We start from the raw sequence: 26,786 nt of genomic DNA on the forward strand, positions 1-26,786 counted from the left end.
TCAGGCATGTATCATCACCCACATTTAAATATGAAGAAATAGAGGTTAACAGGTCTAGTAATTTGCAGGATCCATGTTAAAAGCACTATACTGATGAGACTTTAAAATTCAACTTTAATTAAGGTCACTGACTCCAAAAATAGAACACTACCTATCAATACTTTATTGCTCCTGTTAATTTTAAAACATGTTATGAATCTCACCCTTGGCATCTTGTCAAAGGTCACAACAGTACCACCCACTCTGGTGAGGGTTGACTTGCCTTTCAGTGGACAGTGCTGAGGATAAAAGAAGGGGCCAAAGGCATTCTGCCTACTAAACTGGTCTGTGGGTACAGTAAGTTCCAGAGTCACTCATTTAGGTCTGAGGTCTGTTTTCTGGTCCAAAGAGCACCCAAGCCTAGAACAGTCAAGGTTTCTATTTTCTGCTCTTATCCCCAATCTTCTCCTCTGTCATTTAATGTTCATCTTTTTGCCAAAACCTTTATAGTGCTCATATGATTCTGTCCTAAAAATGAATGTGGATCTATGATCATTTTGCCTTCAAAGTCAATGTTTTGGATTCAATTCAAATTCATTCCTTGGTCCTTTCCTCAAACAGCAAATTATAGTTAAGAGCTTCCATCTGTTGGGGTGGAGTGGGAAGCAGCTGATCTTAACCAGAGGCGCACCCAAATCTCTTAAAGCTTCTCAAACAGGTGTGTCGAGGGAACACCGGCAGATGTGCTCTGAAAATCCTTTCAGGGGGTTCCATGTCACCCCTTGATAAGAACGGGCTGTGTTCCTGGAAGGCCCCAGAGCCAGTGAACCAGATGGACAGTTTTGGACCATGTTGAAGAACCACCCAACCACCTCCACAAGAGACGCACTTAAGGGGCAGACTCAGCGGGCACCAGAGTCCCACTAAAGTAAGCCCTGCTCTGTGGGGTGGGCCCCTGCACATCTGGTTCATCACAGCCAGTCTCTGCAGCCAACTGGCCTCAGGGTAAATCTCTCCCATTGACCTGCCAGGAAGAATCAAGGCTCAACTACAACAGGAGGGTGTACACCGCCCATGCGGGGTGGGCAGGGGTGGTCGAGTGTCCCTGGAGTGCCCAGCACAGGTGACCGGGGAGGCCATGCCCCTGGACCCTACAGGACACCTACTACATCAGGCCACTCTACCAAGCCTGGAAGACGTAGCAGCTCTACCTAATACGTAGAAACACACACAGGGAGGCTACCAGAATGAGGAGACAAAGAAACATGTCCCAAATGAACGAACACAAAAAAACTCTAGAAAAAGAACTGGTGTGGTGCAGTGGTTTGGGCATCAGCCCTCGGACTGAAGGGCTGCGAGTTCCATTCCAGCCAAGGGCACACACCTCGGCTGAGGCTCGATCCCCCGCCCCCAGTGGGGGCACACGCGGGAGAACACCAATGGATGTGTCTCTCTCACATCAATGTCTGTCTTTCTGTCTGTCTCTCTCTCCCTCCCATCCACTCTCTCTGAAAAGTGACAAAAAATGTCCTCAGTGAGGATAAAAAAAAAAAAAAGAAACAGGAAAAGAACTGAACATGCAGACACGCAACCTACAGAGTTCAGGGCGCCAGCTGCTCAGAGCGAACATCAACGGCACAAAAAGGGGCCTGGAAATCATGAAAAAGCAGTCAGAAATGAGGGAGACACTAACAAATGAAGAATAATTTACAGGGAATCAACAGTAGAGTAGACTAAGCCGAGAATCAAAGCCATTTGGAACATGAGGAAGAAAACACCCAATCAGAACAGCAAAAAGAAAGAAGAATCCAGAAAATGAGGGTAGTGTAAAGGAGCCTCCGGGACAACGTCAAGTGTGCCAACACTCACATCATGGAGGTGGTGGAAGGAGGAGAGCAAGAAACTGAAAACCTATTTGAAAAAATGACAGAAAACTCCCCCTACCTGGAGAAGGAACTAGACAGGCAAGCCCAGGAAGCGCAGAGAGTCCCAAACAAGAGGAACCCAAAGAGGCCCACAGCAAGACACATCATAATTAAAATGCCAACAGTTAAAGACAAAGAGAGAATCTTAAAAGCCGCAAAAGCAGTTACTTACTTACATGGGGGCTCCCATATGTCTGCCAGCTGATTTCACAACAGCAATTTTGCAGGCCAGAAGGGACTGGCAAAAAATAATGTTATGAGAAGCAAGGACCTACAACCAAGATTACTCTACACAGCAAAGCTATCATTTAGAATGAAAGGGCAGACAAAGAGTTTCCCACACCAGAAAAACCTAAAGGAGTTCATCACCACCAAATTAGTATTACATGAAATGTTAAAGGGTCTTCTTTTTTTAAAAAAAATATTTATTGATTTTAGAGAGAGAGGGAAGGAGGGGGCGAGAGAGGAAAGGTGGGAGAGAGGAAGAGGAGGGGAGAGAGAAAGAAAGACATTGAAACATCCATTGGTTGTTCCAATTATTGATGCATTCATTGGTTGATTTCTGCATGTGTCCTGACCACAACCCACAACTTTAGCATATCAGGATGATGCTCTAACCAACTGAGCTACCCAGCCAGGGCAGAGGGTCTTCTTTAAGAAGAAAAAAGCCCTAGCCAGGCGGCTCAGTTAGTTGGAGCGTCATTCCGTACACAAAAGAGTTGTGGGTTCCATCCCCAGCCGGGGTGCAAACTGGAGGTGGCCGATCGATGTTTCTCCCCGCCCCCCCCCCTAAAAATCAATGGAGACTAAAATCAGTGGAGGTGAAAATTTTAAAAATAAACGAACAATCAGACAGAAACAGACCAACAGATACAGAGAAGATTTTGACAGGGGGGAGGCGGCGCAGGCGGGGTGAAAAAGGTGAAGGGATTGAAAAGTACAAAGTGGTAGTTACAGAACAGTCACAGGGATGTAAAGTACAGCACTGAGAGTATAGTCAATAATCTAATAACCATGTGTGGTGTCAGAGGAGTATAAAATTTGTTGGGATGATTACTTAGTAAGTTATGTAATGTCTGATCACTGGGGTGTACACCTGAAACTATATTGTATGTCAATTGTAATTGAAAAAAAAATTAAAAAAAGAAATATGCTGTGGGGAATATGATCCGAACAGACACTGTTCAAAATAAAACGGAGCTCTTTAGCCCTGGCTGGTGGGGCTCGGTTGGTTGGAGTGTTGTCCGGTTCACCAAAGGTTGTAAGGTTCGATTCCCAGTCAGGGTGCACAAAGAAGCAACTGACTGTTGTTTCTCCCTCATACTGATGTTTCTCTCTTTCTCTCTCCCCCCCTTCCTCTAAGATCAATGAAAACAACAACAAGAAAAAAATACATCCTCAAGTAAGGATTTATAAAAACAAGAAAAACAGAGCTGTTTAAATCACACATTACAAAAACACACTGAGACAAACTCATAGGCAATGACACAAACTAAAGTTAGTGAGAAGGAAACAAAGAAGAAAAAAGAAATGCTACTTGAAAGGATATGGTGTCGCATTTAAAGTAAAAAGTAATTCAGTCACTTGTACATTTGATGGGGGAAGTGGATTTGCTGGTAATCCCCTACAATTCTAGTCTAGCCACGAGTTGTGTAATCCCCACAACTACAGTCTAACCATCACCTGTGCGGCCCAATCTTCATTTACTAATTTGAAGTTTTGTATAAATGACTCCTATGAAACAAACTGTGACACCCCCCCCCCAAATTCATATCTAACCCCCAATTCGACGGTATTTGGAGGTAGGGCATTTGGGAGGTGACTGGGTTTAGCTGAGGTCATGTGGGTGGAGCCTTAATGGGATCAGTGTTATAAAAAGAGACACCACAGAGCTCTCACTACACTTCTCTCTCCCCCTCCACCAAGTGAGGACACAGCGAGAAGCTAATGCCCTCAAGGCAGGAAGAGGGCTCTCACCAAAATCCAGTGTGCCGGCACCCTATCCTCCGACCTCCAGAACTGTGAGAAATCAATGTCTGTTGTTTATGCTGCCAGTGAGTTTGTTACTACTAAGACAATGACAACAGGACCATAGCATTGATCTATCAAAAGTTAATGGATTTTAGAGCAGTGAAACCTGACATCAGACAGGTTTTACTTTTTAAACCCTTAACGAATGATGACAAATTCCTATCTCTATTTAGCTGGCAAAAGGCCTTCACTCACTCATCTGACGGGACAGCAAACCTGTGTGGGGGTACAGTCACCGCTGGTGCCATCTGCTCTCAAGTCCAGCACACCTGGAGCATCTCTCCAGCTCTCCACTTGAACCCCTGCCTGCTGCCCCCAGGGAGCAGTAGCCCAGCACACCCACCTGCTGGACGGAATAAAAGCAAGAACAGGACGAGGGAGTGGACCTCTGCACCCAGACCTAGCAGTCTGCCATTAGTGGCTCTTCACCATCTGTACAATCCCCACCCCACTCCCCAGTCATTTCCAAAGAGTACGATTAGGATTTCTTCTGTCTAGGTAGAATTTTATTGGAATGAAAATTTATTCTTACGTTTCCTCTGTGTAGAGTAACTAAGCTGAAGGGCATTAAGGCTGGCACTGTATGAAATACAATCACATATGTATCTAACCTAAATATCCCTTAAAGTTTAAAGTTTCAAATTTTATAGATTTTAAACTCCACTTTAATATTTTAGTAAGTATTTTTGCACATCGTGTCCACTCAGTGCAAAGGCTTCTGGGAGCTGACTGCAACTGAACACACATGATCCAGAACCCTCCCGAACTGAGTCAACCCATCGCCAGGAATGGTGAAGATGGAAAGAGACTTAAGAACTTCCCAATCTCTGTACATTGCTCTGAACACTGTAAACAAGAAACATCTTTGCTCTTATGTGATACTACAGCTCAGTACTTATACACAGCAGGGAGAAAGGGGGGAGGGAAGAATCTGAAAAGGAAGAAAACACTAAGTCACAAGCAAGACAAATGGGTAGTTAAGAAGGCTCGCAAGTCATCTTAGAATAAGTGCATGGAACACTGGTGGTCTTCTTGTGGCCACGAGGTCTCTGAGCACCTCACTGTTTGCTACTTAAGGAAAGTGAGCACCCAAGGAGAGACTGGCAGCAGATCGCATGAATTCCAAGCAGGGGTGTGGGCGGAGGACAGAAGCTGTGAACCTTTGGCCTATAGGAGAAAAACAAGGACAAGGCTTGGATCAGGTGGCCTGAGGAGAGAGGGCAGCTTGGGAAGAGGACCATGGCCAGACTGTGGAAAGGTCTAGCAGTTAATGCAATAGGACGTGAGTCTAGGAAGAAGACGAGGAGAAGAGAGACAGATTTTTACTTTGTGACTGTGTCCCGGCTGAAATAGGGAAGGAAACATTTCAAAATAGAGGAACATCACATCAAATGCTGCTGGAAAGTCAAAATAAAAGGAGAACTGAAAATATACTTTGGATTTAGCATCATGGAGGTCCTCATGCTCTGACATTTTCAACTACCAGCAGGTACCAAGGTCTACACACGAAGGGCTCGGAATGGCTGAAAAATGTCAATCACTTCCCACCCAGTGACTTCTCAGTCAGTCTAGATCCTCAGGACCAGGGTCTTCAGAGCAGGGCGCATGCAAAACAACCCACCAAAACACAAGGACAAAATATCAGCACTTTTATTCCTTTATAATCTCACCTCTTTCTGATATCTTATTTTAATAACTAGTACACAATTAGTAATCAGTAAAACCAGCATATCTGTACATGTAGATACATACATATACATACATATGTGTGTGTACATGCACATTTGCACACACACACACCCCTTATATACAAACTTGGGAGAGTATGCTCAAAAGTTGTTTCCTCCCTGGAATGTGGAGGTAACTGCTCCAGACTCCCTACTTCTGAGCCTCAAAGAGGGGACAGGATGACACATCAGTGCTCTTGCCCTCAAGCTCTTCTGAATAAATATATTTCAGGAAGTGGGGTCATTCTAACTTAAATCTTGTAATTGAGGAAGGCAACTTTCCTACCTGGGTACCCTGCATAAGAAAAAACACTCCTACCTGCCTGGGAAGAGTGGCCACTGAGAAAACTGGGCAGTGACAGACACGATGCAGCAGTGAAACCCAGGCGCCCTCCACAAGAATAGCATGCACAAACGTTACCTCAAACTGCCATCTCTTAGCACCCCAAATGCTCTTCAGGTTGCCCTAAAGACACCAAACATGCACTACCTCAGTAGGAACTGGAACAGCCACTGTCCTCTCAGTCTTACTGAAGCGGCTCCCATACACCAAGAGCCCATCCTCTAAGACGGACAGACAGACCAGGGTTCTCCAGATACTGCCCGACCAGAGTGGCCAAGGTCGGCTAACACAGTTACACCTCACACAGATGCAGAATGGATTTCATTACTTACTTGAAATTCATTTTCATTCTGAGCTTGTTCGGATCCCTCCTTATTACAGGACCTCTATGAATGAGAAAAAGCAAACACTTCCGGTGAGATGGGGAACACTCAGCAGACGGTAACTTTGCAACCATCAGAACAGCCAGGGTTAACAAAACATCACAGATTTTTAATGAGTGTTTCTCAGCCCACTGATGTCTAAAATGCACCACCAGTGTCCAGCACTGATACCAACACCTGAGGAAGCGCTTCGTTTCTTTACAAGGAAAGGGATGTGCTGTTGAGACCAAGGAGCTGCGACTCACAATCACTCTGGTGTACCACTTCACAATTTCATTGTTTGAGGAAAGTCAATAGAGAGAGGGCGGTCTTCCAATCAAGCCTTCCACAAATGGTCAAGCTGAATCTCACCAATCTAGCCAGGTGGGTCTCTACTGGGAGGAAGGCCACCTTCTGGCAAGAACGGGGTGTATATATATGCCTGTGGCAACCATGGTCAGCACAGAACTCAGAGAAGAAAGCCCTGTGCAGGCAGGCGACTTGGCACAGAAACTGTGCAGATGAGCCTGCCAACTTGCTGCTTTCAGACTAATGCTGCTCGTTCCACTCCACATGAATTTGCCCTCCACCAGAAGGAGGTTTGTGCAAATTAATAAAGTCCCTAAACTTATTTCCCATATTAATATATGGAGGGACACTTTCACATCACTTTCCCCAATGAAATTGCAAATTATTGGTAACCAGGACTTTAGCAATAACAACAACTAAATCATGAGCTGCCACCTGCCGCTCTGGCTACATTCTTTCTTCATGACACAGACCATTTCTTCTCAAAGCAACCCCCACCCCAAGTGCTTTAAAAACCTTCATACTAGCTTCTAACCAGGGTATGGGGAAAAGCAACTCAGAAATTTAAGTGTCATGTCAAAAACTGAACTCAAATACTGCCTCTAGAAATATGTTGTTAAAATTAAACTAAAGTCTGCTATGTCAGACACAGAATGAAGCCCATAAAGGAAGCTCTTTAAAATGTTAAGGTAAGAGATTCTTGAACACCCCAAGAAAAACATACCTTTCCATTCCACAGCTTTATCAAAAATACCTGTACCAAGGGCGGAAAGTGTGGACAGGAAAAAAAAATGCCACGTTAAGCAACAGGAGCTACTCTAGCACCATTCAAACCACCTAGTGACTTAAAGCAACACTCACCCATCATACACGGAAGTAACGTTCCAGAGACGTTTTAATGTGTTTTGTATAAACAGTATTGTGTTCTAGCTTACTCAATATGAGAGTAAACAAAATAAATATTCATGTGTGTGAAGCTATCTGCAAAGACTTGCACTTACATATACTCAATAGTATCTTTACCATACGGTTAAGTACATTTTGTACAAAGTACAGAAAATACAAATGAGGTATATGACATTTTGTGTAATCTGCATCTCTTGGATGAAACAGTGGTACAGGTTAAATCCCGTTACAATGAGAGCTACAAAAATGGAAATACCACAAATACTTTTAGACCTCTGCTGGTGGCTCCGTGCGTGATGTGATAAACCTTAGGGGGGAGTAATCAGGTATCATGAAAGCTTCACTCTAAAATACTCTCATGACTGCACTGTTAGCTGAGACTTGGTCTCCTCTCCCCAGTGGCCAACAAGTAACTTATGAATATGGACTCCATCTTTTATTTATGTCCTTCCCAAAAGCACCAAGCAAATCCTGGTCTTTAAACACTTTTTGGATGGCATGAATAAATGAACACTCTGGCACTGTGAAGTTCCAGGTGGCCAGCTCAAGGTGCAACCTAGGTTGCTAGAGCCAACCAGGTGTAGCAAACTCACATCCAGGATCCCAGCAGTGGGAAACTGGCTATGGTGTTAACTGGAATGAGAATAGGGCTGAAATGCCCCCAAAACATTATATCCTTGTGCTTTTGCTCTCCAAATAAAGTTAAGCACAAAAGAAGTTCTATTATCTATTTCATATTGATACTTTGCAGGGAAAGCTTGAAGACAAGGAATTTGGGTATCCTACTGAAACCTGCTGTAGCGGGATTTGACCTGTACAGAGTTCTAAATGACTATGGTTACTCCTATGCTGTTATTACTAGAACTGCATCTTCTTAGGGAGATACAGTAAATGGGTTATTAAGCCAACAGAAGTCCCCTTTCCTTGTCTAATGGTGCTCTCAAAAGCAAGCCACTTCATCCAAAGTTAGAACTGGCTTAGTTCCCAAGGCCATTCCTTTTGAACACATTAGCACCATTAGGTGAAAATAACTCCCCCATCCTGCTCCTCCCACCCACCCCCAAATGCATGCATTACTTGAGCCATAAGAGCACCATCGTGAAGGCAAGATGGACTTCTGCCATAGTCGACCTCTGTTCTGTTTCCTCAGTACAGAATGCTCAGGTTCCCTCAATCCTGTGAATGCAGGAAATCTCAAACCAAGGAGATATTCGTAAAAAGGCGAGAGAAGAGGCCTCCTCCTGAGGTGAGCCAAGGAGAGAGACTCACGTTGCCAAGAGGTCAGAGAACGTTTCTGTCCTGGAAGACAGTAAGGAAAACATCTCTTGGAATCTGGGGGGGGGGGGGGGGGGTGTGCTTCAGAGGCACAAATATTGTAAAAAATTTAATGTGACTTCAAATTTTTTGCCAATTTGCATTCAGAAAAACTATTTCATAAGTTATCAAATAAAACTGAAAATTTTTTACATTTATTGGAAATTTGAACATGGGTTATTGAATAAAAATCGCCTTAGATACAGACTGAAACATCCATGTAAGAAAGAGTATGGTCTCTGGAATCTGCTCCAGAACCACCCTGGAGAACAAAGGGGACAAAGATGAAAGAAGACCAGTCAGAGGGAAAGATGGATGCTGAGCGATCAGGGTTCATTACACGTCTCTGGTCTACTTTTGTTACATCTGAAATTCTTCATAATAAACAGTTTATAAAAGAAACACTGAAATTTCAAGACTTAAGGAGTCATAATGCATCAAATATACTAAGACACCCGACTCTATGAATATACTAAAAAAATCACTGAACTGTACCCTTTAAGTAGGATAAAAAAAAGACGACACTGAGCGATCATTAAAAACATACTGCCAGTGGTTTCCTCCCACCTTCCTCATTCTTTGCTTCCTATTTTGGTTTTCAAGAGAACCTGTAAGTATTCATCACAATCTACGTGTTCATTAGACTGTGATGTAGAAAACAGACTTAAGTGGTAGCAATAATAGAGGACTTTCATTTTTTACTTTACATACTTCCATACTTCAAAAAGTGTTTAAAAGGCTTTTGAACTTTAATGTTCTGCTTCGTGATTTGCAAAGATGAAAATCCATTGGTAATAAGACATCTTTAAGGGCTAAGATGAAGAAAAACCATTTGATTAAATTTTGTCATATGTAATTTTAGGTTTTAAAAATGTTCTACTTTAAGTTACCTGATGTTTCACAATCTAACCAGTTTATTTCTTTCAAGTTTTTAAGCCACTGGGCAAGATAAGCTCTTATCATGGGCCAGTTCTTAATAAAAGGTTCCTCTAATGATGAGGGAACTAGCTTTATGACTAGACTACTTTAATACAGCCACAACATTTGTGAGACTAAACCGAGCAGCACTTGGTTTCCCCAGAGTCTATGTATGTGTGTATGTAAATAAATTAGTCCGAGTGGCATGAAGTGGCATATAGCTATCAAGATGTCATTTGTACTTTAATTATCCCAAGGAACATTCTACAACAATTTGATCCTTTTGAACTTTGCAAAATTGGATGACTTGATGAACATCAACAGTAGACTAGAACTTCTACAGACTAAGCCAGTAAAGACAGGTGAGTAGAAGTCTTGGTAAAGAAGACTCCTTTCAGGACCTTCCCAAAATTTATGTCTGATCCAGGGTAACCTGCTGCCCCAGGGCTCCTGAGGTGTCAGAGGTGAAAGTACCTTCGCATAAACAGCCCAAGGCTTCCAGGGAGAGTGCCCTGGCTTCTCCAGCCTGTGCGTGCTTCCTCGCAGGTCAGCAGAGACGAGCTTGATAAAGCCATCAGGGACCCAGCAGAGGCTGAGAAAGGGTGCTACTGACTGGACAAGAAAGAAAGTCTGTTTCCAACTCTGACCAAAATGTCCACACATTCATGGTGTTTCCTTACAACGCTCAAAGTGGTGTGAAGGAAGAAAGTGAACACTTCAACTGATCTCTCAGGTTGAGGCCCATAAATTTCTAAAATTACTGAATGTCTGTCATTTTCTACTGAGGAAACAGAAGAAGGGGATCTGATTTGCCTTGGGCAAAAACAAAACAACCCCACCCCCAAACAAAAAGTAGTATATTCAATACGTAACATTCTGACATCTTAATCACTGTACCTCTTTAAACACAGCACAAACTGTAGCTGGTGCTACTTAACAAAAGCATTACAACTTTCTTTTTAAAAAGCATTTCTTGAAACCAAGAACTAAAAGAAGGCAATTAAAGCTGTAGAGAATGCTCCGACTTCAGAGGACTCATACTATACCGTGAATCGTGTCTGTCACCTGGAAACCAGAGTGCTCCAGGCACGATCGCATGGACAAGCCTGCAGCAGAGAACACATGCACATACAGCTAAAGTGGTACATTACCCCCAAATGCCCTTCACGCCACCCAACACAAAGACATTCCTTCCCAAGAGGGGTGGGCTGCGGTCACATCATCGTTCCAGGGGCCAAAAATCTGTGTTGGTTTCATGCTATAAATCTCAAACATAATTTAAGACCAGCAAGACAAAGACACTTTGAATATGTCGAAATTAGACACAGTCCTGTGTGGTTTATTTAGTTATCAAAAGAAGGCACCAAAGCAGGTATGGAAAGACTACAGATCATAATTTGGCGACTATCTTTGGCGAGTACTAGCTGAAGAAATACTGGGTAAGACCAAATGGGAGTACAACAGTAGAAAAATGTTCGACTTCTGAAAGTTCTGACTACCTTAGAGACAGATATAATTACACCATACTCAAAGTACAAGGGGATTTTTTTTTTTAAGCAGAATAAACAAAACAACTTAAACTCATGATGGCCCTAATATAATGAGAAAAAATATATAGAATTCAGAGTATTTAGTTACCAGGGACATGTGCTTTCAGTCTCTTGGGACAAAGCAGGGCTCGTCATAAAGGGCATCAGTCATACTGTCTGCAAAGTAAGGATTACCTTAGTTCCAGAGAGAAATGTTAATTTCTCAGTAGCCAATAGTTTATTATTAACTATCTATGGGCAGTTCTATATTTTATTGTGGGTTCATTTTTAATTTAACTGGGCATAAGGGGAACAGGGAAGACCACATTTTATTTTCTGCATTCAAAAAAGAACATGTACCAAATTTTTAATCTTTTGAATCACTAACACATATCTGCGTTGTGCCTTGATACCTTTAATTGTATTATGGTTAGTACTCAAACAAGCACTAATATTAGCCTTCTATTACCAAAAAACAAAACAAAACATTTTCCCAGACAACACTCAAGAGATCTTTGATGTGTACTATAAACATCCATGCCTGTGGGACCGTTCAAAATGGTGAGGCCAAATCTCTCCATTCATGCACAGAAGGGATTGGCTCAACACAGAGTCACTGTTCTGACAGAGGAAGGGACAAAGCAGTCCTCTGAGACTTCTGCCAACTGGCACAGGTCACATTGAATAAACAATACGTACTGACATTTTGTGTCTTCCACAATTCATGATAAATAAGCAAACTGGTTATTTGTAATCAGCCAAACTTGCTTCTTTGAAAAGGCTGCTACTGGACGCTGCAGAGCTCATGTTCCTTCCCAGTATCAGAAAGGAAAAAAATCAAGTTACATTTATAGCTAATTTTATCATGTCAAGCTCTCTTCTAGCAATGACATTTCTTACCACAATGGCAAAAGTTAAGCTAGTACTTCTTCTCAAAGCTCCTATTAAACTAAAACAAAAGCAAAACAAAAAACTCCCATTAAAACATCCTACTTTAATTAAGTTAGGAGCAATTTTACAGTTGAATTCAGTTTTCACCATCTACACAGCAAATGTAAATAGCCTGCTCCTCATTAAAACTACAGTTTAAATTAAAGCTAGTCTCTGTGAAACAGACACTAAATTATATTGGCATGTACTGTTTTAAGATCACAGCACTATTTTTATGTTTAATCATCCCTACAAATAATATTGTACAGCTGTCTTTCAAAGCTGTGTGTCTTATTTACATTCTCAAATGGACCCATTCTTTCCTTGTCCAACACAGGTCTTTTCATAAGCCCCTTAAAATTAACACAAATCCTAAATATGACCTGCAGGACACAATGGGGAAGTCGGCTTATGGCTCATCTTATAAAGAAATAAGGGATAGATGTTTGTGGGACAGAAACTATGGGCCTTAGAGCAATTGGAAGGTTTTTACCTTGGCTTTCTGCTACTTAACCCTTAGTGAACTGCACCAAAGAGCAGTCATTTCACTCCCACTATGGAAATAAAGGAAATTAAACATTTCACAACACCAAGGTAAAGAAAAACACAAAAGTTGAAAAATATCTCATTATTTTAAACCAAGTCACTTGTAAATGATTGTAAATGTAAATTAAAGAACTATTTCTACTTAAAATTTGACTTTCACAGAGATTAAAATTTTCAAAAGCTTAAAACTGGTCTATCACATAAGCAGAACAGCAAAATATTCTGAGAAAATACATATTATGTGCAGTAATCAACATTTTTAAATGAAGGAGCTTATTTTAACCCACCTCAAAAAGATGCCACCTCAAAAGGATGCTTTTATATAGCCAATTTAGGGTATACCATTTATATTTGTATAAATGCACAAACAAGTATAGAGGTGTGTGTGTGCTTTCATCTAAGATAGAATAAAATAAAAAAGGAAAGTATAATATTTGCATTATACTAAACTCTGCCTTCATCCACATTTCTTAATGCCAATCCTGACAAGTTCCTATCAATTCTGGCAATTTTGTTGTTGTTATGGGAACAAAAGTGCCACTGTAGATTATAAACATCTCCCTTCCCTTATAGGCCAGATTCAAAGAGTTGATAAGCCAGCAATATGACTGCACCCACGCCCCAGCAAAAAAATAAATACCAGAAAATTTTTAACTGAGTTGCGAATATTTGAAAAAGAATTTAAATTTATGGTTAAATCCCTGACAGTGTTGTGAAAGCTCACCTTTAAAAGCACACCGCAACTGCTGCCTGGCTCGCCTCTTACTGGCTTCTCACTACCTCTACTTTCCTTCTCTCTTACTACAGTTGTGTCTCAGAGGCCCTGCATTTTCCCCTTAGTGTTGTCAAAAGTATTCATTAATGTCTGAAATTCTAACTGGCAACAAGTGCCCCTGATAAATCCTGAAGAACCTGGGACTAAAGATATTTAAATCTGAAGCTATAGGTTTCATGGTTTTACTAAAAAATGGGGGAGGGGGGTACTTGAACTAAGGACTCAGTCGAGTAATTATGCTAAAAATACCGGTTCCCACCTAAGAGGCAAAGGAACAGTTTTCCCCCCAACAAAAATGAGTTTATTGTCTAGTAGGTCAATTGTGAGACTGTCAACATTGGCTTATTACCCACCCTGTCAGCTACGTGTTCGCCTTTGCACCCACATGCTCCAGGCATAGTTTCCAGCTGTCATCAACAGATGCAGTTTGAGAAATGGAAACTAAACTTATCTAACAAAAATGTAATCAAGAAGTTAAATGTAGAGTATCCCCCTACAAATCAGAACTGTATGTAAAATATACACCATTCTATTAGTTTGGTTAGAGTTAATTCCATTTTAAGTGTCTTTATTCTATTTATTTACACAGTTACCAAATAGTACTTTTTCCCCCCCTTAAAAATAAATAGGAACATAGAATTCTGTTAAATTCTACTTCCAGGAATTTCTATGGCACTGAAGTGCTTACTATAAGGTAATAATTCTAGGCTACTAAAAATTTTTAAAGGACAAAGTATTAGGTACTGAGAGTGAGTCTTTATGAGGGAAAGTCACAGGCTATGCTGCAGCTGGCTCTTACTAAGTGACTCCCAATAAGGAGGCACATTCTAGAGCTATGTGTTCGATGCAGTAGCCACCAGCTACGTGGCCACTTCCATTTAAATTAATTAAAATTAAATAAAATTTAAAATTTCATGACTTGGTCACACATTCCACATTTTAAGCATTCAATGGCTACATGTGGCTGATGACCAGCATCTTGGATGGCACAGATCCAGAGCATCGGCCTCACCTGTCTTACCTCTGTCATCACATCACTGCTCTAGACAGAGCACAGGGCCTGCCACTTCGCTTAGCTTAGCACCTGGAGGAGCTCGGAGTACACATTTACTTATTTATTTTAAAAAACTGATTTGAGAGAGAAACAGCATTTTAAATATTTCTTAAAATTGATTTGAGAGAGAAACATTTTGTTTTTCCACTTACTTATGCATTCATTGGTTGTTTCTTGTGCCCTGACCGGGGATCAAACCCTCAACCTTGGCATATGGGGATGATGCTCTAACCAACTGAGCTAGCTGGACAGAGCCTTGGAGTACACATTTAAAATGCTCTTATTTGAGTCATAAATAGAAACGAAAGCCTCATAAATCAGATTTAAACAACTTTCGTGTATCACATGCAATTCCAATAGCTGGTTATTAAAGTATTTTAAAAGTACTGCTTAAATGAAAGCACACAAAACAAATGAGCAGAAATGGGGCTTGTTATATAGAATGTAAAAGTCCTCAAAGAAAGTGACTAAAGGCTGATTTTATTAAAAATGCCAAAAGGACATTAACTGGGTATTTCAAAAACTGTGATTTGAAACTGCAACTTGGTTAAATTTAAAAACCAAGTTGCATGGTAAACACAAGAACCTTTTCTGCTTGTGCATGATCAGGGTCAGTGTCAGCTGTAACTCAGCTGTATGTACCCGACTGTCAATGGCCTCAGATTTCCTCAGCAAAGTGCACAGGACCTCCTCACAGAAGGCTAACTCATTTCCAACTTTTTCAGATCCTAACTACTTTCACAGCTTGATAGGGTCAAGGAAATATTATCCAATGAAAAGGTTCAAATTATAACAAATTTTAAAAATGAATTAACATATTGAGCACCAATCTTAACTTTTAATATTTCTAAACATAATGAATTATCATAGACATGGACATGACTTGCTTTTTAGATTGAGCTAAGACTAGTGCTTTAAAAATTAAGTCAGAAAACTATTCTCCACTTCACAAAGATAAAAAATGGGCCTTTCCAAAGAAGATTTCAATGGCTATCAAAATTCTACCGTAGAAATATATCCACCAAAATATTTGTATGTATGGTCAGTAAAATGGTAAACTTGAGGTATAAAAGTAGTTCTAGCCCTGGCCAGTGCAGATCACTGGTTAGCGTGTTGGCCTACGCACCCAAGGGTCTTGGGTTCAATTCCTGGTGAAGGGCACATATCTGGGTTGCAGGTCCAATTCCTGCCCCCCCCCCCCCCCCAGGCAGGGTGTATGTGGGAGGCAACCAATCCATGTGTCTCTGCCAGATCGATGCTTCTCTCTCTCCTCTCTCCCACCGCCTTCCACTCGCTCTAAAAATCAATGGAAAAATTATCCTCACTCCTCAGGTGAGAATTAAAAAAAAAAAAGTTTTAAAAACCAGACATTTGGGATATCCTATAATTGGTTAAGACAATTCAACAAATAAGGTACTTTAATTAAAAATTAGATTCAATCATTTAAGTAATATGACAATTAGGAAAGATTAGAAATCTAACAAATTCAAAGTTGTAAAGAAATCTCGAAGGGAGGTAGTTAATAAATTCAGCTTCCCTGAGGTCAGACTTTGTCCTTGGGGATTATCCTGTAAAACCTTGTGATCATGCTATAAAACCACCACCCTCTCCACATTAGAAGTTTACAACCTAAGTCTGAGCTGAAACCCAAGCATCATCAGGAACTATTAAAGTTTTAACCAACATTATACTTTCTCTGGATATAAAGCTGGGAATGTTTGCACTAGGTTTCCTCATAAATAATAAGTAAAAATAGGAATTCACTTAGAATATAAACATAAGCCAAGTTGTGCAGCCCAATTAAAATAAAAGTTATGTATTTAAATAGCTTTAATAACACCACTAACGCTTTTAAAATCTCTTCCCAGGTAATTTAGGAAACAGAATTAAAACTGTTAACAGGTCCCTCCTGTCCCCAAGCAGCCCAGGAACTCACCATCTTTAAAATCGCGCCGTACAGCCGCAGGAGCACTTTCCGAGGCTCGTCACCAACGGTGGCCACAGTGTCAGGTAAGGAGCACTGGAACAGCATGTTACTGAGGCCACCTCTATGGGAAATGAGAGGATGGTAAGTATCTGCATTTGAAGGCAAGCAAAGTCCCTTCTTGGATAACTATGGATGGATGGGTGAGAAGTCAGGATCCATGAGCACTGCTCTCACTAAGTCTTCATTCATTCTCTCAGGATACCTGCAACGGAAATGATTAACTCCACAGTTTTCAGATCAGAATTGATCACGAGTCATCTTAAAAACAGTCAAATCCTCAATCTGTCCTTCTAGATTAGTGCTGGGGGAGAGGTTTGTTTTTTTCATCACATGTGTGCCCTACACGAGACTGGTCTCTAGAGAACGACAAGGAGTACCCTCTCTAGCACTGGGAATGGGGAAATCCCAGAGGCAGGCTTTCAACCCCACATTCCTCTATGATTTCATACTTCCATTATACCAGATTCCTGTAATTAACAAGATTAAAACCTTGGGGCAGTACTTAAACCACCTCCTTGAGAACTTTCCACTTGAAGTACAGTGCCAAGATCTACCCTCTTCCATGCCTGTGTCAGTAAAAATTTCTCAACTGATTTTGACTAACAATAACAAGCCTTTTCAAAAACCCTGCAACATTAACTGGTTCTTGGAGCATTCAGAAGAAATGGGAGAGATCTAAGTACCCTAAACCTTCCACTTTGGCTACTAAAGACAAGAAATAAGTTATAGGGGGTCTTTCAAACAGAAAGGAATAGCCCGGCCAGGCGTGGCTAAGGGGTTGAGCATTGACCTAGGATCCAGGAGATCGTGGTTCGATTCCTGGTCAGGGGTGTGCAGGAGGCAGCCGATCAATGACGACTCTCTCATCACTGATGTTTCTCTCTCTCTCCCTCTCCCTTCCTCTGTGAAATCAATAAAGATATATTTAAAAGCAAAACAAAACAGAAAGGAATAGCCTTGGGGACAAATCACCTGCCTGGGTTGAAAATGACTGGGTATAGAGGAGGTTAGCTAAAATGCAGGGGTTGGAATTAAATGGCAGAATACAAAATACCGTACAATCAGGAATTAGACAAGAGGCACCTCACCTGTAGAAACTTCAGAGTTGCTAAAGAATTTACTATCTCATCAACACATCTTGAGGAATTACTACACAAGCACAGCACTCTGCTGGAAGCTAGGGTAATACAAAACTGAAATAGGGCCTGGTCCCTGCTCTCAAGAAATGTCCACTCGGATGAAGAAAACAGACATAAGATTATAAGACAGAGTTCAAAATCAGGAGGCAGTGTCTGCAACTATATGCTTCATCCAGAGTCTATACCTGCCCGTCAGATGCATCGATATTAGATGGCAGCATATGCCCAACTTTTGGACAAAAAGTTACCAGCAAATCAAACCACAGCTTTCTAGAATGACATCCCTAGATGGTGGTCACAGGAGCCACCAGCCTCTTTCCTTGTTCCATCCATGAACAACAGTTTAGCCTAGTCAAGATATGCTGCCAAAATGAAGCCAAATACATCACCATGTGCCCAATCATGCAGGGACTGTGAGCATACAATGACAAGCACTGTCAAGAAATACAAAGCAAGAGAAACAGTTCAACTTGTGTGGGGAGGAAAGATAACAGGAATTTTTTTATCTGGAGACTGATAATGTTGCTCTATCAATGTCAGCCTAACAACTCTAAGAGTCCTACTACACTCCCTTTCCCAGGTAGAAGCAAGGTTTTACTCAGGCGGTGCAGTGCCCCGTGCATCGAGACTATACTTCGCAGCTGCCTTTGCAGCTAGGAGGGCCCACGCAACCAAGTGTTGGCAAATAAAACGCAAAAGGCTATTATCAGTGTGACTTCTGGGAAATCAGCTTAAGACACACTCTCACTTTGCCCCCCCCCCACACACACACACACACTCCCTGAGGTCTGGAACAAGGAGCTGATGGTGTGTCAATTGCTGAGCTATTGTCCCTGAGCTCCAAACCCACGTGTTTTCTGCTGTGATGCTGGAATGGGACTCTACCGGTTCCAGCTCTCCTCGATCAGTTGTCCCCCACTGGGTGGGGCAGAATACCGGAGGGGGCTAGAAGCCGGGGGGAGGGAGGAGGTGTGTTGCTTCCTGCTCCTGTTCACGCTGCAGTATCAAGCCCTCAGTCCAGCCATAGCAGCTGCTCCAGTGTCCACTTCTTTCAGCAATCCCAGAACCAGCCCCAGGGTACCCTCTCAGAGGTACCAGCTCAGAGGTCCAGACTCTGGCTCCACAGGGACACTCCTCAAGTTGAGATGCCAGCAATAGCCAAGCAGTGCCCTCTACTCGGAGGCTGGATCCTAATTCTGTAGGGCCCCTCCTTAGAACGTCCAGGTTCTGATCTCTGACCTATTCCCTTTGCTCCCCAAAACCCAGGAGTGGGGCTGCTTCCTGCAGATAACTATTTTAATCACTTCTGCCTTTTTAGTTTCCCCAATACCTGCCCACCCAATTCCCTATATTAAATTGTCTATGTTGGAAGTACCTCTAATGCATTACTTATTTCTTTTTGCCAGGGTCCTGACTGGCATATATGGCCAGAACTTTAGCAACCTCTTAAGATTATGAGAATAAGGGCCACATCCTAGGAATGACAGGGCAGTTAGCTGAAAGGAGCCTGTGTCCCCATCTAGCCCGTGGAGCTTCCACACTGGCCCGGCCTGGCGACTTCTGGACCTGGAACACATTTCTATGCTGTTTAAGCCACTGTTACTCTGGAGTTTTCTGCTATAAGCAGCTCAACCTAGTACTAACTGATACAGCTTATCATCACATCCACTAACTTGTGTTCTTCCAATCTGGAAACTTCCTCCTTCTCCGCTATCTAAAAACTACCTACTGTTTAAGGCTCAGTTCAAAGTCCAACCTCCATAAGAAGCTTCACCATATTCCCTGCTAGCTCCTTGAAGGCAGGGGTAATGTCTAAACTTCAATTCTCAAGGCCCAATGGCCCCCAAACCACAATCATGGATGCTGAATAAAGATGTTCCAAAAATGATAATAAACAGCAGCACTCCTGTCCCACTAAGTCTCCAAACATCTCCATTATGTTTGATAACTGTCTTATATTGCTAATAGGTTTAGAAGATTAGTCTTGGCTCCCCAATTAGACTATAAGCTCCCTAAGGGACAGTCCCACCTTCCTGGGGAAGACACTATGCTAAGAGAAAGACCATAGGCTTCAAAGCCAGGGAGCCTGGGATTCAAATCCCACTCTGCCACTTATTAACTGTGCAATCTTGGGCACATCACTAAACCTCTCTGACCCTTAAATTCACTCCTCTGAAAAAGACTAGGGCTTTGTTAGTCACTGTAAGGGGTCAGAGTCATGAAGCCCCTGGGCTGTAGTGTTGTAAGTATTTGACAAGGATTAACTCATTTCATCCTTCCAACAACCCTACAGGTGGATGCTGGTATTGCCTGCATTCTGTAGACAAGGAAACTGAGGCACATAGCAAGCAACTGGCTAAGCCAGGATTCAAATGCAAGTGTATGGCTCCAGGGCCCTTGCTTTTAATTCTGATGCCACAAGACACGAGACAAAGCAGGAGAGCACCACGTGCCACGCTAAGCACAGTAGTAGGTACTGTGGCACCAAGAGCCTTACACCAAGCCTAGTCTATACAAACCTGCACAAAACAAATGTCTTCACTTCTTATGGCTGCTGCAACACATGACCAAAAACTTACAGCTTAAAATAGCAAATTTATTATCTTTTAGTTCTGGAGTTCAAATGCCTGAAAAAAGGTTTTATGGGGCTAAAATCAAGGTGTCGTCAGCAGAGCTGCACATCCAAAGTATATACCACATTCCAGGAAACACAACAAAACAACTAAAAACAGATTCTGATTGAGCTAAATGAATTTCAAAGGATAGGGGTTGTGAAGGGAAATTCGGAGTTAGTGTTTAATGGGCTCAGAGGTTCAGTCTGGGAAGACAGAAACATTCTTGAGATGGATGGTGACACAACAGTGTGAGTGTACTTAATGCCACTGAACTATACACTTAAAAATGGTAAACTTTAGCCTGGCTGGGCGTGGCTCAGCGGTTGAGCCTCGACCTAGGATCCAGGCAATCGGGGTTCGATTCCCGGTCAGGGCACATGCCCGGGTTGCGGGCTGCAGGTGATCAATGACTCTCATCATTGATGTTTCTATCTCTCTATCCCTCTCCTTTCCTCTCTCTGAAATCAATAAATATATATTTAAAAAAAAAAAAGGACTAAAAATAATAATAATAAAAAAATGGTAAACTTTATTATGTGTATAATTTACAATTAAAAAAAAGGAATGCAGCACTGATACATGCTATAACATGATAATCCTTAAAAACATTATGCTAAGTGAAAGCAGCTAGACACAAAAAACCACGTGCATTCCACTCATAAGAAATGTCCAGAACAAGGAAGTCAATAAAGATAGAAGTTAGATTAGTGAGTCCCTAGAGCTAGGGAGAGGTAGGAGGCTAAAGGGGACAGGGTTTCTCTTTGGGATGGTAAAAATGTTCTAAAATTGATTGTGGTGATGGTTGCATGTATCTGTGGGTATTCTAAAAACCACTAAATCATACACTTTAAATGGGTGAATTGTGATATGTGAACTATATCTTAATACAGCTGTTTTTTAAAAATAAGAAAATTGACTTTTTTCCTATGTAATGATATTTCTGAAGCAATTAAAAAACCTGAATGTGCTTCCATGGAAACAATGTGTCCCAGATGCAAATAAAAGCTGAATTTAAGATTTGTTTTCAGTAGCTCAAAGAAAAAGCAATCAGTAGTACCTGGGAGCCTCAGCTAGAGTAAGGACCTATTTTCCCTGAGGGCAAGTTAGTTATCCACCCCAGTTAAGGAGGAACAGAAAGATAAGGGAAGCAAAGGTTCTAGTCTCCCCACCCCACAAACCCCAAGCAAGTAGCAAAGCAGATGGGAGGTGTGGAGACAGAGGATACAAAGACCCTTAACCTTTCTTTTCAATTTGTGGCAGAGCCTCATGTGCGTAGCTTATGAGAATTGCCCTGCCACGTCCAGTCACAGCCAACAAGGGCTTCTGGCTCCCAAGCAACAGGACAAGCGTTAGTTAAAAGCCCTAGTTCTCCTTCCTGTCACATTCTCTTGAAAGCTCAGTCAACAGGGAGAGCAAACAGACAAACCACTGTTCTAAGTTGTGTAACTCCATTCCAAGTTCATCCCTGTCCTCCTAAAGGGAGGGAGGCAGGCAAACCTGGCCAGAAACAGGACCACGACCTGGAAATCCTTCATCTCTTGTGTTATCTGTAGCCTCCGTTGCTCAACAGGCTTTGGTGGGAGGAAATAAGCCATCAATTATGTTTTAGTGACAATCAAAATAAAAGGTCACTGTCACGGATGATCCAAACTGTGAAAAACCATCTAGAAATAAGCCAGTTACCAAGGAGCCAAATAATATGACTGGAACAAGGAGATACATTAGGAAAATATGCCATAGAAATTATAGCAAAAATCCACCAGCCCAATTTATGGCATATTTTGTCAAGAATATCAGCCCAAGCTCATAGTGTTGTCCTGATGCACTGAGGTTTCAGATTCCATCACTGGTCAGGGCACATACAGGAATCAACCAATGAATGCATAAATAAATAAGTGGGACAACAAATCAATGCTTCCTGCTCCCTCTGTTTCTCCCTTCCCCCCTCTCTCTAAAATCAATTTTTAAAAAAAAGAATATCCAGCCAAGTCGAACCCCAGGAACTCTCAGGGATGTCAAATAACTTTGAAACTACAAACTTTTATCATCTGGCAAAATTTCAGTAAATTATACTGAACAGCTTTATAATAACCATACATGTCATAATTAAATTTTGGAGGCACAACATACTCATGGAAGCAAATAAAATGAAAACAATACATTCATTTCACATTTAACAAGTGTAAGCAGCACATGGCAGGTTGGAAACTGAAGAGCAGAGTAACTGCTGGGAATTCTAACCAGCACACTCTGGACCTAGCTGAGTGTGCACCACTAACCCCCACCCAGCTTCTTTTATAGACTACTAATCAGATATGACAATAGTGATTTCCATTTCTCTGATGTAAAGCTAATCAAGAGTTAACTTATACCCTGGCCAGGTGGCTCGGTTATCCCGTACATTAAAAGGTTTCCAGATCTGCCCGGCCGGGCGTGGCTCAGCGGTTGAGAGTCGACCTAGGATTCAGGTGATCAGGGTTCGATTCCCGGTCAGGGCACATGCCCGGGGTTGCAGGCTAGACAGCTGATCAATGACTCTCTCATCATTGATGTTTCTATCTCTCTCTCTCCCTCTCCCTTCCTCTCTCTGAAATCAATAAAGATATATTTTAAAAAATAAAAGGTTTCCAGATCAATCCCTGGTCTCTATCCCTCTCCCCCTGTCCCCCCAATTCTCTCCCTCTCTCCCCCTCCCACTTTCTCTCTCTCTAAAAATCAATGAACATGTCATCCGGGGAGGGTTTTAAAAAAAATAAGAATAAGAAAAATTTCAGTAAATTATACTCCACTTCATTGAACCCTAACTGCAAATTTCCTCCTTCTGGTCACATCACAGACTTTTATGTCGGGGCCCCCTCCTCTATCCTGAATTTCTTGATCTAGCCCTTTAAAAAGCCATGTTTTTCATTCATACCAATCTATATTAATAAGAAACTTGTCTCTTGGTGACTTTCCCATCCTTCAACTTCAGAAAAAGTTCTGGATTTAGCAAACTTGAGTTTTTTCTTCCCCAACTTGTCTTTTTCTGCATTAGCCGCATTGTTCCAGAGCCTGTAGCACAATCCTTTCCAACAGAAGTCCACTATCTTAGTGACTATCTTAGTAAAGCTTCTGGGGGAAATTTACATGTTACCTACACCCAGGGAAAACCCATAAAACCCCCAAATAAGGCAAGGTTAAAAATTAATCAAGTTCCTCTTAATTTGCTGTTAGGTCACTATAAGTCAAACAGATTACTCTAACATTCAGCATACAGTACAACTGATTTCCAAACTTAAATGGGAGTTTGGAGATTTTTCAAGGAGACAGAAAATAGCGACATTTCCCCACTATGAGGCAAATGAGGAAACACCCTTTACTTCAGAGGCCAAGCAATTCACCAAAAGGCAGGGCTGTATTTCACCTGGGAAGCCAGAGGTGGCAGGAGTGCTCCCCCTTGAAACAGTTAACAAGAAAAACCCAAGTGTAATGTGGGGAAGCAAAGGAAGGTGGCTGTGGCTGTAAAACAAACAAACAAAACAAAAAAAAACACACGATCATGCCACCCCCACTTTCTAATGTTCAGTCCTTCAGGATGGACCACCTCAGCACAGCCATGAAACTCATCACTCCCTCACCAGCCACAATGTCATGTTGGTTCCATAGCACATCCAGAGGAAACAAAGGCCACTTCACAAATCCCTCCAGACTACTCACTCACCAAAAACACTGAATACTACCATCAGGTGTTGGCTATGAAAACTATTAACCCTTTGCGGTCGTTTGTCTACTCTCAGCCACCAAAGCTTTTTTACTGTTCCAGTCATATGTCTGCTCTCAGCCACCGCAGCAAGGAACCATACGAATCTTAACTCTATTCATTCATGTATCAGTTCATAATTTCTCTTGTTTATCCTTCATAATCTTGCATGTTACGTATCACTGCTCTTTCAATGGAAATTAATTCCGACCAGTACGACACCCATGTCCAAATTTAATACGACCGCAAAGGGTTAACTTTGGTTGATCTGGAAAGTTCTCAGATTGTAAATATACTCCACGTGTCCACACGTAAAGGATGTCAAACCTGAGTGGATGATGTCATCAAAACCTTTTCAGCCCCAAGAAAACAGTGGAATAGTCTAGATGTGATGTACTTCAGCTGTATCATGTGACCCACTTTAACCCACCAGCATCAGGGAGCTGGCACACACAGGACAGACCCTGAGCACTTGTGAACATCACAAACTAGGCTTCAAGTACTCAGCAGTCTGTGATAGGAAGCAGTTGGTAATTTTGCTAAAGAACAAGCTTTAACTACAGGTTATAAGGCAAATGTACAGGAGCGTGCCTCTGAGCTAGTGTATGTATTTACAGCTAGGAGAGGCTTTAATGTTTGCAACTCTATCTCACAGAAAATTTTTCAAGTTTTGGAGTAAAATCATTTTACTAGATAGTGACTTACTGCTAATATAGTTTTTATTTTAGTAACATGTATGTAAATAGCTTTACAAATGGCTTGCATCCTTCATTTGTAGACTTAGCAGGTATTACAGAGGCTACATAATTCTATTTTATTCTATAGCATTCTCAGCAAGTAAAATCCATGCTATAGTATGTAAATGTCATACGTGCTTATCCATTCATCCATCAAACACATCTATGTACTTTTAATCATTTGGGAAAGAATTCATATCTAGGTTGAGTCAGCTCAATGCTCAATGATAAACCCAAGAAACCACCTGCTCCAAAGAAACCTTTAACACAAAGATTTTCCTCTGCTAAGTTATCTGGTCTGCACCTAACCAACTGCATTTTGCTGAAAAAACAAAAAAGGCACTGAAACCACTGCAAATTGTCCACAAGTAACAAGCATCAAGTCCAGCACACAGAGGACTAAGCCTCCCTAGAGCCTGGGGCCTGGACCCAGGAGTTTCAAGAGCATAATCCAAAAGTCAAAATGACTAGAGAAAGAAAACAAAATTCACAACATAAACAGTGTCTCAGCAGAAAAACAATCCTCAAGTCCTAAGGTCCGGATACACAGAAAATAGAAGGCAGCATAATACCAAAACAGCTACTGAATTTAGAGTGCAAATGAAATAAAAACAAAGAAGGATTTTTGGAAAATTTGTTCTAATCATCTAAAAACCAACTTGAAACAACTATAGCTCAGGTGAAATAAAAAATACTTCAGCAAAATGACAACATAATATGTAGTAATCAGGAACAGGTGCCTTAACCCCAAGCCTGGAGGCCCAGTTAACAGAACAGGCCTTTGCTGGCTCTGCAGACAGCTGCATGGCCTTGGGCAAGTTACTCAGTGCCTCTAAGCCTGTTTTCTCAGCACAATATAATGTATCTAATAGGGGTTTATGTGAAGATTACACTAGATAACGTCAGGTGCTCATTACTAGTGCTAACCACAAAGCAAAGGTTAATCTTAAGAGTATGGCCAGATGGACAAAAGAGGAAAGCTCAATCTTAGTCTACTCCAGGGTTGTTCGACCTCAGCAGTGTTGACATTTGGGGCCAAGTAACTCTTTGTTCTGGGAAGAGGAGGGGCTTGTCCTGTGCACTGGAGGACGTTTAGCAGTATTCCTGCTCGCTACCCAGGAGATACCAGTAGTACCACCACCACCAAATCATGACAATAAAAAATGTGTCCAGATAGCTCAGTTGGTTAAGAGCATCATCCCAATACACCAAGGTTTCGAGTTTGATCCCTGGTCAGGGCACATACAAGAATCAACCAATGATGCATAACTAAGTGGAGCAACAAACTGAAGTTTCTTTCCTCTTCCTCTCTAAAATCAATTAATTTTTTTTTATTTAAAAAGTGTCCAGACATTACCAAACATCTCTCAAAAAGTGTTCCTAAAATGCCCATTTTAGCCACTATCCTTGCATCCTTGGAACATAGTGTGCTTCTGCCTACTCTTCCCACTGAAAGGTCCTTCGCAGAGTTCGGGGATGCTCCCACTTCCTCCACAAAGTGCTCCACAGGCCTCCCTGGCCTTTTTTGAAATTGTTTCATGTTCAGCCCCTGGGCTACTGTGATACTCAACAAAAGGAGTACTAGGCACAGTGAAATGTGTAAATATGTCATGAAAGGCACAGAGATCACAATCTCCTTGTGGATGCAAAATAGACTCCAGGGAAGCGACAGACAAGGGCTGCCCTGGAGCAGTACAAAATTCCCTGCCGGCTGAGGAGGGGCATGTGTCAGAGCTGGACAATCCAAGGGACTAGACAAAAAACAAAACAAACCCAAACCCCCCCTGGAACCAATAAGAAATCACAGCAAGGTTTAGCATGTAAAATCAATCGCTTTCCTACATACCAGCAATGAAAAATGCAAAGTGGAATGAAAAAAACGCAGCTCAGGGACAGATATAAACACCTTCGGTTTCCTTTT

The 26,786-nt window shown here is 41.8% G+C and overlaps 1 protein-coding gene across 3 annotated transcripts in view; it reads right to left on the reverse strand.

The window, feature by feature from the left end:
- The window catches only part of CHKA (choline kinase alpha), a 40,471-nt gene that overhangs the window by 12,239 nt on the left and 1,446 nt on the right, over window positions 1-26,786 (reverse strand). Inside the window, exons 2-4 of one of the 3 annotated variants that reach the window (XM_087822047.1) lie at window positions 16,585-16,696; window positions 7,401-7,430; window positions 6,338-6,391 (exon numbers count right to left, since the gene is read on the reverse strand). In XM_087822047.1, the coding sequence (XP_087678173.1) occupies window positions 6,338-6,391; window positions 7,401-7,430; window positions 16,585-16,696 (196 nt within the window). The remainder of the gene's footprint in view (window positions 1-6,337; window positions 6,392-7,400; window positions 7,431-16,584; window positions 16,697-26,786) is intronic. The other 2 variants (XM_087822045.1, XM_087822046.1) reach the window with 2 other exon arrangements.

This window comes from Miniopterus natalensis, chromosome 11 (genome assembly GCF_054644295.1).
Source record: "Miniopterus natalensis isolate mMinNat1 chromosome 11, mMinNat1.hap1, whole genome shotgun sequence".
Classification (NCBI taxonomy): domain Eukaryota; kingdom Metazoa; phylum Chordata; class Mammalia; order Chiroptera; family Miniopteridae; genus Miniopterus; species Miniopterus natalensis.